Below are 17439 nucleotides of genomic sequence, written 5' to 3'. Positions count from 1 at the left end.
GAGCCGTTGTTTGCAAAACAATTTAGAACACTTACCTCACACCATGCCCCAAACATATTCTCCAATCCAGCTGAGGAGGAAGAGCAAATACAAGAAAACAGCAAATATTCATTTAATCTTTCGTGAAAGGAGGATTGCATAATCTGTAAAACAGATGAAGGAAATCACAAATTAAAGAAAAAATAGATTTGACTACCTAAACACAAAATCTTTGGTAGTTTTAGAAAGCCACTGATGGAAGTACTTCAATTTTGAATAAAGGTGAACATCTCTGATAAAGTAGGTCTACAAATCAAAAAGAAATTTGATAAATACAAAACAGTATGTAGCTACAAATGGGCAAAAGATACAAACAATTCATGGAAGGGAAAAAAAGGAAGTCAATTAATAAATACTTGAGAAAACACTCAACTATGTTAATTACCAAGTCGATATAAATTAAAAGGTTCTATCATTTTTTTTCCTTTAAAGGTTCTATCATTTTTTTTCCCCTTAAAATCATTCCAAGTTGTCATTTTTGATGATACTCAATGTTGGTGACTGTCTGATGCTTTCCCACGCAATGCTGGTCGCTTGTGATCAGAGTCACACTTGGAAGTGTGGCAGTGGACAATAGGTGTCAAGAATTTTTCGATGTTCATATTCTCTTGGTCTAGTAATTCGATTCGAATTATCCTAGATTTTACTAGGTTGTCTTAATCCTAAATTTGAGGAGTTTGTCCTAAGAAAGTTGTCCTTTTAAAAAACACATCACGGGGACACCTGGGTGGCTCAGTTGGTTAAGCAGCTGCCTTCCGCTCAGGTCATGATCCCAGTGTCCTGGGATCGAGTCCCACATCGGGCTCCTTGCTTGGCGGGGAGCCTGCTTCTCCCTCTGCCTCTGCCTGCCATTCTGTCTGCCTGTGCTCGCTCGCTCTCCTCTCTCTCTGACAAATAAATAAAATCTTAAAAAAAAAAAAAGAGAAAAAAAAAACACATCACGGATTTAAAAGATGGTCCTCAGTCTTTTAAATAATTTTAAAAATTGAAGACAGTATGGAAACGATAAGGCACATCGTGGCACAACTACTCGATGGAATGTTTTATGGCCATCTCAGATGTTTCTATGAGCACAGAAAATGTTTATGCTATAATAGAAATTGCAAAAACAGTCAAAGTTCAAAATTGCGTTTGAAATAGAACTGCAGTTATGTAAAAGAAATTTAAGTACAGAAACTTGACCAGAACAAAAAAATAACATGCTCATCATGGTTATCTTTTTACGGAGCATCACCCGTGGCTACTTCCTCATTCTTTTTTAAAATTTTTGTCGTCCATATTAAGAATTCTCAATTGTGGGAAAACATGTAATAAAATTTAAATCTAATGTTTGTGCGTATGTGTGTGTTTCTGTGTGTGTATGTCTATGTGTGTATACGTGTACATATGGACCCGTATGATCTCTTCTGTCCTGTGCACAGGTCCTTTGGAGTGCTGCTGTGGGAGATATTCTCTCTTGGATACATGCCATACCCCAGCAAAAGCAACCAGGAAGTTCTGGAGTTCGTCACCAGCGGAGGACGGATGGACCCCCCTAAGAATTGTCCTGGGCCCGTGTATGACTCTTTTAGGAACATTTCTACCAGTTGCTAAAGACAGTTTTTCTTTTCAAAAAATATTGCAGCCACACACACTTCTTTTGGTTTTAAGATGGAGGGGGCAGATGGTTGACCTTCTTTAATATGCCCCAGATTAGGAGTATATCTGTGACTTCAGTGAGGGGAGTTCATCTTCCGGCCCCTCGAATGCAGTAATGTCATGCCTGAAAAGTTATCCTCTGTCGCAGTAGAGACTGTGGACTCACTCCTCAACACCCCCTGGGAGTCTGTATCTGGGACTCTCTCCACCCCCTTCCCACTCCCATGCTGTCCTGCACCATCTGTCTTAAGTCTCCTTTAACTATTTCCATTCCCTGCATTTTCTGCTGCCCGTTCTGGCATCCCTCACCTCCTTCCCACAAGCAAGGCAGATGGGAAATAGAATATTCTTCCCCAGAGGTGACTTTAGTTCGGAAATGGAATGAGAGGAGCCATATTTCACGTCAATGCCAGGATGTCTGTTCATGAGCTCTGGTGTTCTAGCACCTTTACACCTGGGCACGATTCCTCGGCCCATCAGCAGAGGGCAGCAGAGGCCAACCACATGGGACCTAGATGAGGAGTCACTCTCCAAGACAGTGCCCCCTCGTGTCCCCCTTGGAGAAGTGCTGGGAAAATGTATTCTCCCCTCTTTCTCCTGGTTTTAACGAGCGCGTTTGCTCTTCTTTCAGATACCGGATAATGACCCAGTGCTGGCAACATCAGCCTGAAGATAGGCCCAACTTTGCCATAATTTTGGAGAGGATTGAATACTGCACCCAGGTATAAGCATTTTCCCCCTTGACCAGCATTTATATGGAAAAGATGGCAAACACCAAACTGCGAAATGAATGTTAAGCCAGACAGAAAATAGGAGTTATTAACAATCATGAGCGTGATTGTCGATCTGTGAAGTAAGCTGAGTGGTGCCTCAGTTTGCCCATTTTGTATATCCGTGCCGGCTACTGCCTCTTCCTTCGCCAACACATGACGCAGCTGCAGACCTCCCAATACTATTAGGGAGTCAGTTCACCTCCTGAGTAGCAACTAAATCCCTCCTGGGTAGCTAATGTTTTTTTTAGGCAAAACTGGGGCGTCAGAGAAGTATGGAAAACACGTGCTCTCAAATGTTCTCTACTGTGGATAGAGAAATAATAATGTGAAACATTTCCCAGTATAGAATTGCTAAACTGGATGCCCAGTGACAAATATTAGAGGGATTCCAGGAAGGAACAAGGTAAGCTGGAGAAATTTGAACATCACAGATAGGATTCGTGCAGCATCTGTAACACACAAATCATTTTTCCTCATTTTTATCCTCAGGTTCATAAAATATCCCCACTTTCCAGATGAGTCGAGGCTTGGAGAGGTTCTCCAAGCCACGAAGTTTCCTGGCAGTACTGCTGGTCCCTATGCGCATCCTTCTCCCATTTCCTTCAGAAAGGACTCTAAATTCTCTTCCTTACACCATTTTGGCAGACCCTGCCTCGGGCCTCAAGAAAGGAGAGGCCAGGAATTCATTCCCCCCTGCCCCCGCCTGTCTGTGCATGGACCCTCGTTCTCACCCCCCCCCCCATCCCCACGTGTCAGTGGAGGGGGCGGGCCTCTCCCTCAGAGGAGCCCCTCAGCCTGCACCACCAGCTGCCCCTCAGGGACCCTCCCTCCCTCCCACACCTCGGCTTCTTTCCCTCTCTGGGCTGTCACTGTGCCAGGGTCTGTGACTCTGGAGAGTATTTCAGAAGGGAAACCACTACCTCCCCAAATCGCCTCATCTTGGTTGGGACAGAAGCTCAGAAGGGAGGGGACTGGCCTTTATCTAGATGGACTTCGTCTGTCAAGTTCTGTGGCTCCTTCAGAAAACTTGCTATCCAGTGAAAGGCATCTTAGGTGATTATACTGTAATATTAATGGACTAGACCCACTTAACTATATACACTTTGGAGTAATTCTTTTCCCAGGCATATAACATCCCTCTTAAAAGCAGGCAGTTCTGTACAAGCATATTTTGAATGACTCCCCATAGAGAATGAATAATTAACAGGGAAGGAAGTAAAGAATAAGAGAACCAGAAGGTAGTGGTTTTTATTCTTATACTCTTTTTATTGATGACAACTGGACCAACGCACTCTTCTGCTACACCGAAGCAATGGTTTTCCCAATTTGCATAAAATATTAATGAATATTTGAAATTCCCCCAAGCTTAAGTTTTCCTTCCACAGATTTTCTTCAGATCTCTGGCAAATGCTTCTGCTGTTCTGTGTTACCCTCCATTGCTATAAAAATGATCTAGCACAGACTTGGTTTCATAAGGGGCATTCCTCATAGCACGGCTGTTCCTTCTGGGCTTCAAAGGGTCTGGTCGGATGCAGACCCAATAAAGCACCACTGTGCTCCCTGCACACAGAATGGCACGATGATGTAACACAGGGCGCGTGATCAAGTGTCGCCCATCCAAACACGATGAAGTGGGAGGTAGCTAGGAAGAGAAGAGGTAAACCTTGTGAGCCAACACAGCGTGTCTCCTCCCTGCCCCTCCCCCGTCCCACGTGCGCACACACACACACACACACACACACACACACACGTGAGGTCACAGCCTTTTCAGTGGAGGGGATGTGATTGGGAATAGACCGGAATAACTTTTTGGACGGATTTATAATTTTTCTAAATCCACGAATCTGTAGGATTTGCCCAAAGGCGGTCTCTGGAAAGCCACTCCCCTGTGCCCAGACACCTCTAGACAGGGCTTACCCTCCACACTCCTCAAGGATGAGGACGGCTCCCCATTCCTCTCCTATTCCCCAGTGTCTGTGAATTAATATATTCCCAGTGAACACCGGATGGTCTCCTCATCTGGAAAATAAGTCTGGATGAGACGCTCGCTAAGGTATCCTCCAGACCCAGCACTTTTAGTCTGTGATTCAGCGTCTTAATCTGTTTGTTTCTCTCCCTTACAGGACCCAGATGTGATCAACACTGCTTTGCCCATAGAGTATGGGCCGCTCGTGGAAGAGGAGGAGAAGGTGCCCATGAGGCCCCAAGACCCGGAGGACATTCCTCCTCTCCTCGTCTCTCCCCCACAAGCCAAACGGGAGGAAGGCCAGGACCCCGCTGGCCCGCCCCCCCGGCCTTCCACGTCCTCTGGCAAAGCCGTGAAGAAGCCCACGGCGGCCGAGCTCTCTGTCCGAGTCCCCAGAGGGCCAGCCGTGGAAGGAGGACACGTGAACATGGCATTCTCCCAGTCCAACCTGCCGTCAGAGCTGCACAAAGTCCAGGGGTCCAGAAACAAACCGACCAGCCTCTGGAACCCCACGTATGGCTCGTGGTTTACAGAGAAACCCACCAAAAAGAACAATCCTCCCGCAAAGAAGGAGCACCAGGAGAGGGCACCCCTGGGGCGCGAGGGAGGCTGTACTGTGCCACCGAACGTGGCAGCTGGCCGACTCCCGGGCGCCTCTCTGCTCCTCGAGCCGTCCTCGCTGACGGCCAGTATGCAGGACGTGCCCCTGTTCCGGCTGCGTCACTTTCCGTGCGGGAATGTCAACTACGGCTACCAACAGCAGGGCTTGCCCCTCGAGGCCACCGCTGCCCCCGGCGCCGCTCATTACGAGGACGCCCTTCTGAAAAGCCAGCCTGGGCCCTGAGTACCCCCCCTCCCGGCCCGGCCCCTCACTTCTCTTCCTTGGGAAGCCTGAGCCCCATGGAGGAGGGACAGGTCGTGGCTCCTCCAACACGAGAGACCAAACGTCCCTTTTCATTTCGTGACAACTTGTTTTCAAGTGCCCCCTACACAGCTCTATTTTCAAAATGCTTTAGAGAAAGGTTTGGAGCATGGGTTCATCTTATTCCTTCACAAAAGACGATGACATCACAGGGACAAGTGGTGACTGCAAGGGCCCCGGTTCGGTGGCAGGAGGTTTCCTGTGCATGGCTGACTCCCGTGTCCTCCTGCTCCTCTCAGATGGGGTGTGTTCTGTTCGGCGCGGTCCACGCTAGCTGCTCCTGCGTCTCTGAGTTGGAGTCACGGGTGTTTCCTGACCTTGCGGGTGTGGACCCGGACCACGCGAGGCGGGGAGGGAACAGACACCAAGGTGTTATTTACTTGTCAGGAGCTGGCATGGGGAAAGACGCTCTTTACCAGGAAAGGAAAAATCAGACAACTAGCGGCAATGTCCCTTTAGGAGACGTCTGGATGCTTCCAAGTGTGCCGATTTCGCTGGTGATTGTAAATACGTGAGGACTAGTTATGGTACCATAGAGAAAACGCACTTATATCCATCAGAATGGAAAGCAGATATTCCATGGACTTTGAGGATGATAACAACACAGTCCGTCCGGTTCCAGAGATTCAAACATCCTGTTGCTATACCTCATGCCTTAAGAAAACCCTCCTACGAAAGGGGCACAGAGTGCGAGGTTTCCTACTAGATTGAAAACTCGAGATTTGAGTTCTTACTTAATTTAAAACTTCCCACTGATTAAAATCAACTCTGATCATTTAAAAGCAAAAATTGTAAGCAGCAGTGGCACATCGAAGCACAGACACATGTCCTTCCATGGGCCTCGGTGTCGATCCATCCCAGGCCCAAATCTTCCAACAGTTTCCATCACGAAGGTTAAGCACAGGGAGAGATTCCAGCTGCAGGGGCAGGCGGGTCACTGGACAGCCCTGGCCCTCGGTGGTCCTGCGAGGTGCAGTGTCCGCCCTTCCAGCGTGCACCTACCTTCGTCCCCCTGTGGCACGTGATCCCAGCGTACATGGGAACACGGATTTGCTCACGTAAGGCCCAGCGTCCTTGGTATAGCTACCAAATGCAGATGGGAGCAGGACTCTCTGTCTGGACGGCAAAGGAAGAGCGGGCCCTGGAGAGCAGAGACGGACACTGACACACAATAGTGGGGGCTCCCAGCGTGGGTTTTCCCAGATGACACTGATTTCCATGAAAAAGAAATGGGAGTGGGTTAAGCTTTCCACACACATACTTGCACACTAAGGCTTTATCAGTGACCTCTCATTTCATCTTGCGTTCTGCTGCTCCCGTTCCCCTGCTCAGCTGCTTTCCTGGTGGTAGCTGTGCAGAAACATCGCACTGGGTGGACAGCATTTTCCGTGACTTGCCAGGCTCTAAGCATTCCCAGGCAAAACGACTGTATATAATATCCACCTTTCCTCCTGCCTCCTCACTCTCCCCTAGGTCACAAGCATCGCTGCAGACGTGGGAAAGCCATTCTGTTCCAGGCCAATGCTGGACAAGCATCCATTCTGTTGGAGGCAGATGCCTTGCCCTGGTCAGGGGTCCTGTACATCCGGAAAAGCACTCACACCCTGGACACCACTTTTCCTTTATCCTAACTGCCAAAAATATTCTCACCAGACCACCGATGATGCTGAAACGTCAACGAACTCGTCTCTAAATAACCATATCAGCGAAGTTTTGGCCCTTGCCAGGCGCAAAAGTAAATAATCTAATTATATAAACATCAATCTAATTCATAAACCACTAGGGGCCCACAAACGATGCATCGAGGGACACTCTCCTAAAGGTCGATGACGGAGGAACTGACAAGAACTGAGAAGAACCGTTTCATTTTATATCCGCAACACCAGTGGCCAGTTAAACAGGGAGCATGCTGGTGCAGTAGCCAACTCTTTATTGTCATTAAGGGGGGGGGGGGTTGTATCCCTTCCTCTTCTTAAAAACTACAAATCCATTACATTTTCAGGTTGTGCCTTACTACCACTGAGTTTGATTTGCTGATTCTAATTGTCTTCATTGGTATCAATTTTCATGTAAATGATAGTCAAGTCTTCAAAGCCTGTGTACATGGATAAGTAAATAAACAACTCCACACTGAGATATCATGACCTCAAGATGTTTCATTTAATTTGCTGGAAGCCCTAGGTATCGCCAGGCCATTAACCTGGACTGTTGGCCACTCGGTCACACCCTACCCACGTGGCTATGGCAATTCGTGTAGATGCTGTGGATTCTCTGGCTTATTAACGCTGAGAGAAGAGCCCTACCTAGAGCCCGAACAGGCACAATTAAAGTTTATAGAAGCCATGTTAATGAAACCATAAGCTAGAATAATGATTTACGGTCCATGTATGTAAGGAAGCTCATCAAACGTGCACAGCCCTACCCCTGGGAAACTGACGATTTGTAAGGAAGTGACCAGTTTAATATGTGGCACCTCAAAATCACAGCACATTTCAAAAGAGCAGGAAAATAAGCTTAATTTTTCTTAAAGACTATGATCTACTCAGTGGTCAAAAGACTGGATTCTCTCCCACCAGTTAGGTTGGGAGTCCTGGGTATCAGTCCTAGCTGTCCCCATGTCTCCATGTACAATGGAGAGAATGGCTTCCCGTCCTCACGGCCCCTCAGGCTGATTACAAACTGTGTCTAAACACAAGTACTCCCTCGTACATCCCTAAGATTCCCAAGTGACTCAAGCTGGGCATGGGGGAGAATTTCAAAATTCAGAATGTGCCTAAGCATCCCTGCCTCTCTACCACGAAAGCTCAGCGGGGTTCTTGCACTCATCCCTCTGGGCCTCTGGGTTCTCCCGGTGGCGCCATATTGGATTGCTTCTGTCACTTGTGTAATCACAGGAGCAAGAACCCTACTGGCCCCCAGTCCTTCTCAGCTCAAAAGAATGTAAAGACTCTACCACACTTAGAACTGTTTGTTAAAAATAAACATCACAGAAAGGAAGGTATTTAAACAGCCTAACTAAAAAAAATTCTAGCATCTTCATATAAGATGACAAACTTGGCAAACTCTCTAGCTATAACTTATTTTATAACTACAGGTTAACCTTACTCCACTAAGAAATTCTAAATGATCAGGCTGGTTTAATAGATTTAGCAGGAATCACATTCACATGAGCTTCAGAGACCTAAAATCAAGAAGCATATGAATTCAGACTACCCTTGATAACAGGCTCCCCATGACAAGACTCATAAAACCATATGAAGTGTGTTGTCAATCTGTCTTTAGCTAATGCCTTTTTAAATGGGTCCCCAAAGAACACACAATTTGACTTTCCTGAGTTCACTGCAGCAGATGGTTCCCCATGTTGGGCAAACATGCAAAACAAAACCCAACATTCCCGTAATCCTCCACAGGATGCCCTAAAATAAAAGAGAATTATTGAGAACAAACAGTAAGGCTTCTGCTAAGATTCTGTTTTCCTTTCATATTCTGAGTAGGTGTATTTAATTTTTAATGAGCACCTCAAGTACAAAGCTTTTTTTAGCTCTCACTTAACTTGGAAACATTGGAAAAACTCAGTGTAAGAACAGACTATTCCATGCGATGGTGGGGAGGAGGAACATGAACTAGAACCACAAATCTACAGCAATGACCTCCCCCTCTTCGGTATTCAGTTCACATTAAACGGGTGTGCTACCCTTCCCTGTAAAGATGGCCCTACCACGCCAACCTCGGAAGGCTCGGAAACACCAAAGTCCATGTGCATTGCTGGCCCCGTGTCCACTTCACGGATGCCTCTGTTCCATACTCGCCAGCTCTCTCCCAACCCCAGCTGTCCACCATGGCTCCTGCCTCCTTGGAAGCAATTACAATTATTTATCCTGCCTTCTCTCACATGCGCGTTCATAGGCACGTGGCAGCTGGGCTGAATGAGGTTCCTTACTAAAGGAACTCCCTCGAAGCCTCAGCAACTAGTGTATGGTAACAGCCTCTAGAATATTTACGTTCTAAGAGATGTCATTTGCCGACAGAGATGAATATCAGACGGACGAAACTTCGGCTGATCAGAAAACCGTGGACGGGTTAGCACTACTCGGCAGGCAGCTAGACTTCAAGAACCCACACCCCAGTGACTGCAGCAAGTTCCGGGAAGCCTCTGCTTTCTTAATTCACAACACTGACCGTCTGGTCTCAAAGCCCCTTCCAGCTCTGAGATCAGTGATTCTAGGAGACTTTACCTCTGCGTAAGGCAAATCCCGGCAGGTCTGGTGTGGGGCTGCATGTGTGTTCTTTTTTTTTTTTTTTTAAGATTTTATTTATTTATTTGACAGAGAGCTCACAAGTAGCCAGAGAGGCAGGCAGAGAGAGAGGAGGAAGCAGGCTCCCCCCTGAGCAGAGAGCCTGATGCGGGGCTCGAGCCCAGGACCCCGAGATCATGACCTGAGCCGAAGGCAGAGGCTTAACCCACTGAGCCACCCTGGCGCCCCTACATGTGTGTTCTTTTCCTTAATCTAGGCACCTGGCTGGACTCTTGACTCTCCGTGCATTTGGCGCCAAAGCCAATTAATTCAGTGCGCCAGCCCAGTGAGCCAAGTTACAGTCTTTATACAGAAAGAGACCAGAAAGAAGTTTAGTATCAGTTCTCCGTTTATTCTATTCAAAGATCTCTTTAACAAATCATAAAATTATTAACACAGCAAAAAAGTTAATGGGGTGGTTTCCCGAAAGCAGGAAAAGCTGCAGGACGAAGAGAATTGAATGACCTTCACGCCTTCGGTGCCGTAACACTCATTTCTCTTTTTTATGTCTGCTACAATTGCAGACTTATTGGCAAAGTAAAACAATAAAACTTATCTCTGGAAGGTTTTCCACGCCTGACATTTCACAACAGGTCAGGTGCACTTCCTGTCCATCGTCAATGGGCAGTCTCCATTTCCAGTCTCCATTCCCAGAGCCAGATACAAAGCCCAGAATGAGTGACCAGTTTGAGACCAGGAGGTGTCTGCAGAGTTGGGCATCCCTCGACAGGTGTCACGGTGCCGTTATAAGGAATTCATTCATAACAGGATTCCTCTCCCCCAGCTACACAGAACTAGAGAGAAGCCTCTTTTCAGGTTTACAGACACACTCACAGCAACTGGATGGCAATTTTTTGAACATGTTGTAAATAATAGAGTTTTAGAGTGGACATAGAAATAGGGAATCCTCAAAGAGAGCCCATTCAGATATCCTGCCAAAGGATAAGATTGTGAAGACTTGCCGGCAAATTGTCTACATGTTAGTACTTCTAATACTTGAGAAAATTTTTTAAAATATAAGTTCATTTGCATTATTCCAAATAAGATTTATGGAGTATTTCATAGTTCCCAGAAGAAACAGAGTGATACTAAAGACAGATTCTTCTGGCACATGGTGTGCACCAGTGAGCAGCTAGTGAAGTTTCGTACAAAGCAGGAAACACGCAGAACATCACCCGAATTCTCCTCAGTCACACAACAGGCAGTGTGAAGTGAGGTGCCGTGGAACTTCCTGTGATTTATTCCCTTCAAGAAAAGGGAAAGAGCACTTGAGAAAATTATAACTTTTTAAACTCATATGTATAATCTACTGGAATTCTTTTTAGAAACTCACTTTTATTAGCAGGTTCAACGAAGGGGACTGAAGTTTGACACCTTACTCTTCTTCTCTGTTGTCTCTAATGCAAAATCCATTTGTGCTGCCATCAATATGGGACTTTTTGTGACAACTGAAATTCATTTTAAGATCCATCTTAGGATTTTTTATTTATTTATTTATTTTTTGCTGGAGATGCTGGAGAGTGACCCCTATCCTTCATGATGAGAACTGTGAGGAACAGTCAGTATCTGGAACACTGTGGACCGAGATTTAAGCTGAATCTCAGAAGTCATGTTAGAAAAAGTAGGAAGAGAATGCTGGAAGCTTTGTGTCTGACTTTACCATGATTCATTTCTTTGTCCGTCTGATCTGACTTGTCAGGTGAGGAACAGTGAGTTCCATCCTCCAGGAGGTAAGTCTAGCTTGAGTAAAGCCAGCCTGAGCTCTGCCGGAAGACCACTGGCTCTAGGGGACTGGCTCAGAGGTTGCAGCTTCTGGGTGTCTACACTTCCTACCCGTTAGAAATGCTTAACATTCCAATTCAGTGCAGGACAGCAGATTTCTGAGACTCCCTGTTCCATTTCCTCTACCCAGTTCTATCAACTTTGACAGAATACCCAGTCCTGAGATCACACGCCTCTAAACAAGAAAGCCCACAGGGACGTGCATGCAGGCAAATAGTCATACCTACAGGAACAGCAAATTTGTCTGTCTGGGTTCATTTAGGATTTTAGAGCTGAATTTATGCCAGATTTGTGGGCATTTTTAAAATGACACTAGTCATCTTTAGGAACAGATTCTATTTTAAACAAAGGGCCTTGATTTAAACACCTAGAAACACCTTTGCTAACATAACTCAGATCTCCACGGTCCCCTGTACCCCCACTGTGACCCCCCATACTTCCCTGGGTAGTAAATGATGAAAATGTTGAAACTTGCTGCTGCTGTGTCATGAAAATTCTCTTCACTGTAAGATAGTCTAAAGGAACAAGGGGGGGTGGGGCTCCCACACCTCTTGGTACCCCTCTTTGCAAGGGAGAGGCCGTAAGCAGAAACTCGGCTTCATTCCTGCCGAGCGTAATGAAGATGCAGTACCATCTCTAACGTGTGCTCGCCGACCATAATTCCTATGCATGTGCTTTTCTGCCCCCTCCTGTGAAAAGGAGCTTTAGCAAAAAATTTGGTAAAGGAAATCCATTTTGCCTATGCAAAGGGATAATATTCTGCTTATAATAAAATCTTAACATGTCCTATTTAACTTGTTCGGCCTACAAGCATCATTAGGAACTGTCTGTTGTATATTCAAGCAGCTTGTATGTGACATTGTAAATAAGGGCCGATGGATCAAGGGATATTATTAAATAATTACTGAAAATATATGTGACACTGTGAGTTTTGTATTAACTACTGTATTTGTATAAGTACAGCAAAGCACAGGGCATGAAGAAAAATAAAAAATAAAATCTATTGGCTTGCAATGTGGTGATACACAGTATGTCTCAGAGTCGCACATTTAGATAAAAACTGTCCAGTGAGTAGTTACAATTACCAGATTCATTTCTTAATTAAGAAGAATTCTTAACACCTTGGGTCTCTAGCCATTCGTCAATGTGGCTTAAATAATATTATCACATGTTCTAAGTGGATAGGTCCAAAATGAAACTCTGAAATAAAAATGTTTGGCCCCAGAGACCAATACTGTGCACACTCAGTATTCGACCGTACATAGGAAGACGTTCTCGGAGTTACGGTCGCACCAAAACAGAAATTCAAAGCCGTCCCAGGGAAAGCACACAGGCAGGTGCCTCCGGTGACCCTGCTGTTCTTTTCTCCCCTTCTCTCATCAGCCCCAGCATCCTTCTTTCTCTGCAAGTTAGACTCCCACGATTCTAACCTTCCTTGTCCAGCACAATTACCTCTTCCATGGCCTGGTCTCTTGAGGCCACCTGTCTGAAGCTACCTAGATAATCTCCCTACTTTCAATGGCCTTCATCGCCCCTGGTCATTCCGCAAGCATTCCCTGAGCATCTACTTGGCACCCGTATTACTCCAGGTGTCAGGGATAAAGCAATGAATTAGTCAAATCCCTCCCTCCATCGAGTGAGAGAGGAGAAAAATAAGAAACAAAAGTCTAACATGACCAAGGATGGTAAATACCAAGGAGAAAAATCACACGTGAGGGGGGTGGTATACGGTTCTGGAGAGGAGGGTGCCAGCATCTCAGACCAAGACTGCAAGGTCTCAGAGTTCAGAGTCAGCAAACATCTGCACCTGAACACTTTGAAGCACTTAATAATATTCCCACCAAATCACCCTAAAATAAAAAATAAAAGCTTTGTAGTAGAATATAGGTCATTATTTATATGTTTTTTTAAATCTAAATTCAAAATAGTTTATTCTGCACTAAATTAACAAATGCAATCCCACTGGTATTTAAAAAAAGTGAAACAATTTTAGAAAACTCTAGAAACCCATTCTCCTTCTCTTAAATGGCTCTTTGTCCATCAAAACGAGATAGCAGGAGGGTAGCTAAAAACATAACTTCACTTGTTGAGTAGAAAGCATGATACTTTTTAAGGCTCTAGCGGGATAGGACAAATCCGAGTCATCATGGTGAGACAAAAAAGTTAAGCACTCTGAGTTACTGAGAGAAGGGGAGATGCGGGAAGGGTAATGAAAAGATAACATTCCAAAACCAAAACAGCTTCCCTTTTTTATTGATGCTCAAGAACTGAACTGAGAATGACATTTAATAAGCAAAACACAAATGAAAACACCTAATCTGTGTGTATAGTATATGTAAACATACACATTACTTGGATTTAATGACCCCAGTCTAACTATGAGAACAACTGTTTCCCTGACCTTAGAGTTGGCGTTACTGTTTCTGGGAGTGTTTCATATTTAACAGGAAGAATTATGGACATCCAAGTTCAGAGTAGGCATGAATTTCATATTAAGGTATAAATAGAGTTTTAAAGAAATAAGCTGTGTAATAAAATAAGTTTACTTTTGAATTGCAATACAGGCATTTTCTTCGATCAATAAAAATATCCCTTGATTATAAAGCAGCCATACTTCGCAAATGTATATCAGGAAAATAGCTCTGGCAATATTTGAAATACCACACTTCTTTTTAAAAAGGCAGCAAAGCAACAGAATTTAGATTTTAAATAGTATATTGCAAAATAGTTCAACATATTATTTCTAAGCACAAAGCGAGCTCCCGTTCTAAAGGATACTTTCAATCTTATAAAGTAAATTTTTTTGATATTTCTGTGTAGTTTAAAGGCTAAATATCTACAATAAAAGATAAATCTTTACACATATAGGACATAAACGGCAATACATAGCACACACAAACGGTTTACATTATATCACTCTGTTTTGAAGCCCAGTTTCTTAACGTGTGCTCAAAAAGAAACACAAAAGCATGATACAGTTCTGTAGCTTTGTGTAACAGGCTGAATTCCACAACAATGGAAAATACAAAAACAGCGGAGATAGCAAACACAACTCCAGTCTTATGAATAGAACCAAAAACATTGAGAAATCAATCATAAACACTTAAAAATGAGTAACTATTAGATTCTTCCTAACACATCTCAATTTACTCTCTTCTCTTAAATATAATTTTTCTAAATGTTTTTCATATCCCAGGAAGAAATAATGGCAAATCCTCCGCAAAGATGAAAGTGCATTATGTTCGGAAAGTGCTTCGTGTGTGTGTTTTATAGATATGTCCAATAAGGATTTAGACAAGTATGTGCAAAAAATTCCAATTATGACTTGAATTCTTAAACCTAATGATGGGGTTTTGTAGTTCATGCAGATGAGGCAACTGCCAGCTCGGAAGAAAACTCTGTGATTACATACTGTGTATAGAGGAAAGAGCACAAGCCCCGGGGTCAAGAGACCCCCATTCGATTCCGAGCTCTGTTAATCAGCTAGTGAGAGACCCGGGCAGGAGAAGGACTGCTCTAGCACTTCCGTTTCTCTCTCTGGCAATGGCTGAGAGGCTCAGCAGAAGAACCTTGAAGGCCCACCCGACTCCAGGGTTTTAACGTCTGTCTAGATGAGGCATTCCTGAAAGGGCAGGTCATTTCACACCAAAAAATATGAAAAATACATGAATCATAGAGCCGCTCTTCTCCTACTGTACTTACTAGTACAGAAAGAAAAACTCCAAAAATACTGGACAGGAAAAGGTATGTGAAGGTCATATGTTAACCAAAGCTTGTGAAAACTCTTACAATGACAGCCTATGAAAAATCCAATATTATGTGCAAAAATGAAACAGTAAGCAACGTCAGTTGGTTACCTAATGGCACATGTTATTTTTTCCCCTAAGTCTCAGAATTCTTGGCTCTAAAGCTTTTTAAAAGCTCTTAAAAATACTTAGTTTGAACTTGTCTTAAGAGAACCATGGTACCCACAGTTCAGATTTCTAGCTTTCTAAAGGAGTCTCTCTGAATTGTTAGAACGGTTATTTTTAGGAGACTAGCTCTACTTTCAACTCTAAAATAATGGCTAAATAAACCACTGGCCATGGACTCTTAATTTTACGTGTGTATATGAGCTCACCGAATATGCTAGAAGGGGAACTCAACAATTCTCATCCACAAGCTTTGAACCATTTATTCCCCGATAGGTTACTCTGCTGGGCCTAACTAAGACGCCGTGGTTTGGCTTGCAGGTGAAATAGCGCGTGTCACCCACGGCTCCGTCGTTTCTCCCCTTGGCACTTCGCAGCTCGAGTCCAAGCCAGATCCCAGAAGCAAAGTCAGTGGGGCCCACGTACCTAACGGTCCCCATCTCATTCGAGCTGGTGAGGAGGACCTGGGACCCCTCATGTAGCTTCACGCTCCCTTCCAGGCTCCCGGCGCTGGTGGCGCTGCTCCAGCTGCGGCGCAGGGCGGGTTTTGATCTGGCGGAGGGAACAGCAAGGGGCCTTGTCAGCAGGGGAGCAACACGGGCCACGAGTCCCATTCCTGCCCACCGCCTGGCTCGCAACTCACTCATAAAACAAAGCGCTCTGTGTTTACACCCACACTGTTTCTATTCCAAACAGCGATGTTAGGATATACTTTTGTTCAGCATTTGAAACGTTTTTTCTCTCCTGGTTATTTTAATAGTACCCTAATCTGGATTGAAGACTTCACTAGCAATTTCTAAGCGCACACACACACACACACACACACACACACACACACACATTTTTACTTTATGTTTTACTTTGTAAAACAGCCACTAGAAAAAATACACTTATAATCTGTTTAAATGCACTCAATTATCAAAGCAAATAAATAAATAAATAAATAAGAATGCAGTGTTAGGGCTGAGGTAAATTAAAACAAACTTCCCTTCACTTTTTAAATATCATTTACCTGAAAAACAATGTTTAGAAACTGCTCATTTCTAACTTAAAAAAATAAGTATATATCATCTCTGAATGAACTCCAGCCACACCTCAGGCTTTAGCCCCCTCCCAGCCACTAACAGGGAGGAGAAGCTCAGTTCCCAGGAGCAGGACTCTTCCTCTTTTCTCTACAAAACGTTAGTTAGAATGTACTGCCTCCTGGCACCCGCCACCAACCTGACCTGAGGACAAAACCACTGAGTTCCCACAAGGGAACTGATCCAGGGCCTCAGCCGATACTGCCCCAGAGCTCCTCACGGTCACTGCCAAGTCGCTGGGCCTGAAACATCACCAGTTCCGGCTGCCCTCTGTGACCCGAGACTTCCCCAGACCACCACCACTGCAGCCTTGCACACTCCATCCGCGTGGCACCTCTCCTCCAAAATGAACCTGCTCCTCGTCCCCACTGCAGAGACAAGGCAGAACCTGCTACCGAAACCGCACAGTGCTGGGAAGAAACGGGGTCCTACTGATCCTCTAGTGCATCCTACCGTCTGTGTTTCCTAACACACTATCACACACAACGTCTCATTTCCTTCCATTAACGACCCTGTAAGAAAGGAAGACCTAATTTCATGGGTAAGAAAACTGAGGTCCAAAGATTTGTCCCAAGCCACATTTGTCAACACGTGACAGAATTCTAGTTAGAAAACATAATGGAAAAAAAGTATTATTTGTCACAAATGTACACATGTGATGATAAGGTTAAGAAAGAATACGTAATACCTGCTGGGAAAAGCACAAACCTTTACTGAGAAACACAAAAGAAAAATATCCAAGCTTTGCTCCTGGATAGAAACATATTTGTGTCAATTCTCCCTGAATTCACCCCCCAGAGGGATAGTTTGCAACCTCACAAATCACTCTAAGTTTCTCATAAAAATGATGCTGTGTATCATTTCCTGAGCACCTACTATGTGCCAGGAACTTCCATCCATTATCTTCTCCAACCTTACCCAAGCCACTGCCATGATATGATCTCCTTTCAAATGGAAGATGAATTTGAGAATCAAAAAAATGAAGCTATTTGCCTCCAACCAGAGAGATGGTGAAGAGGACAGACAGGGCT

The 17439-nt window shown here is 44.6% G+C and overlaps 2 protein-coding genes across 6 annotated transcripts in view; one reads left to right on the top strand and one right to left on the bottom strand.

Annotated features, from left to right (window-relative positions):
- Positions 1-5309, top strand: part of ALK (ALK receptor tyrosine kinase) — a 676514-nt gene extending 671205 nt beyond the window's left edge. Inside the window, exons 27-29 of the mRNA XM_047745310.1 lie at positions 1461-1595; positions 2309-2399; positions 4574-5309. Of these exons, the coding sequence (XP_047601266.1) occupies positions 1461-1595; positions 2309-2399; positions 4574-5260 (913 nt within the window). The 3' untranslated portion in view covers positions 5261-5309. The remainder of the gene's footprint in view (positions 1-1460; positions 1596-2308; positions 2400-4573) is intronic.
- CLIP4 (CAP-Gly domain containing linker protein family member 4) overlaps positions 3691-17439 on the bottom strand; it is a 68888-nt gene continuing 55139 nt past the window's right edge. The window contains exons 16-17 of one of the 5 annotated variants that reach the window (XM_047745308.1): positions 15753-15878; positions 3691-4092 (exon numbers count right to left, since the gene is read on the bottom strand). In XM_047745308.1, coding sequence (XP_047601264.1) covers positions 4053-4092; positions 15753-15878 — 166 coding nt within the window. In that variant the 3' untranslated portion in view covers positions 3691-4052. Of the gene's footprint in view, positions 4093-5464; positions 5671-10856; positions 10879-10993; positions 11082-13644; positions 15879-17439 lie in introns of those variants that run through there. The other 4 variants (XM_047745306.1, XM_047745309.1, XM_047745307.1 and 1 more) reach the window with 4 other exon arrangements.

The sequence above is a fragment of the Lutra lutra genome, chromosome 9 (genome assembly GCF_902655055.1).
Source record: "Lutra lutra chromosome 9, mLutLut1.2, whole genome shotgun sequence".
Taxonomy (NCBI): Eukaryota; Metazoa; Chordata; class Mammalia; order Carnivora; family Mustelidae; genus Lutra; species Lutra lutra.
The sequence above is the reverse complement of the archived record's forward strand: the minus strand, read 5'-3'. Positions and strand labels throughout refer to the sequence as shown.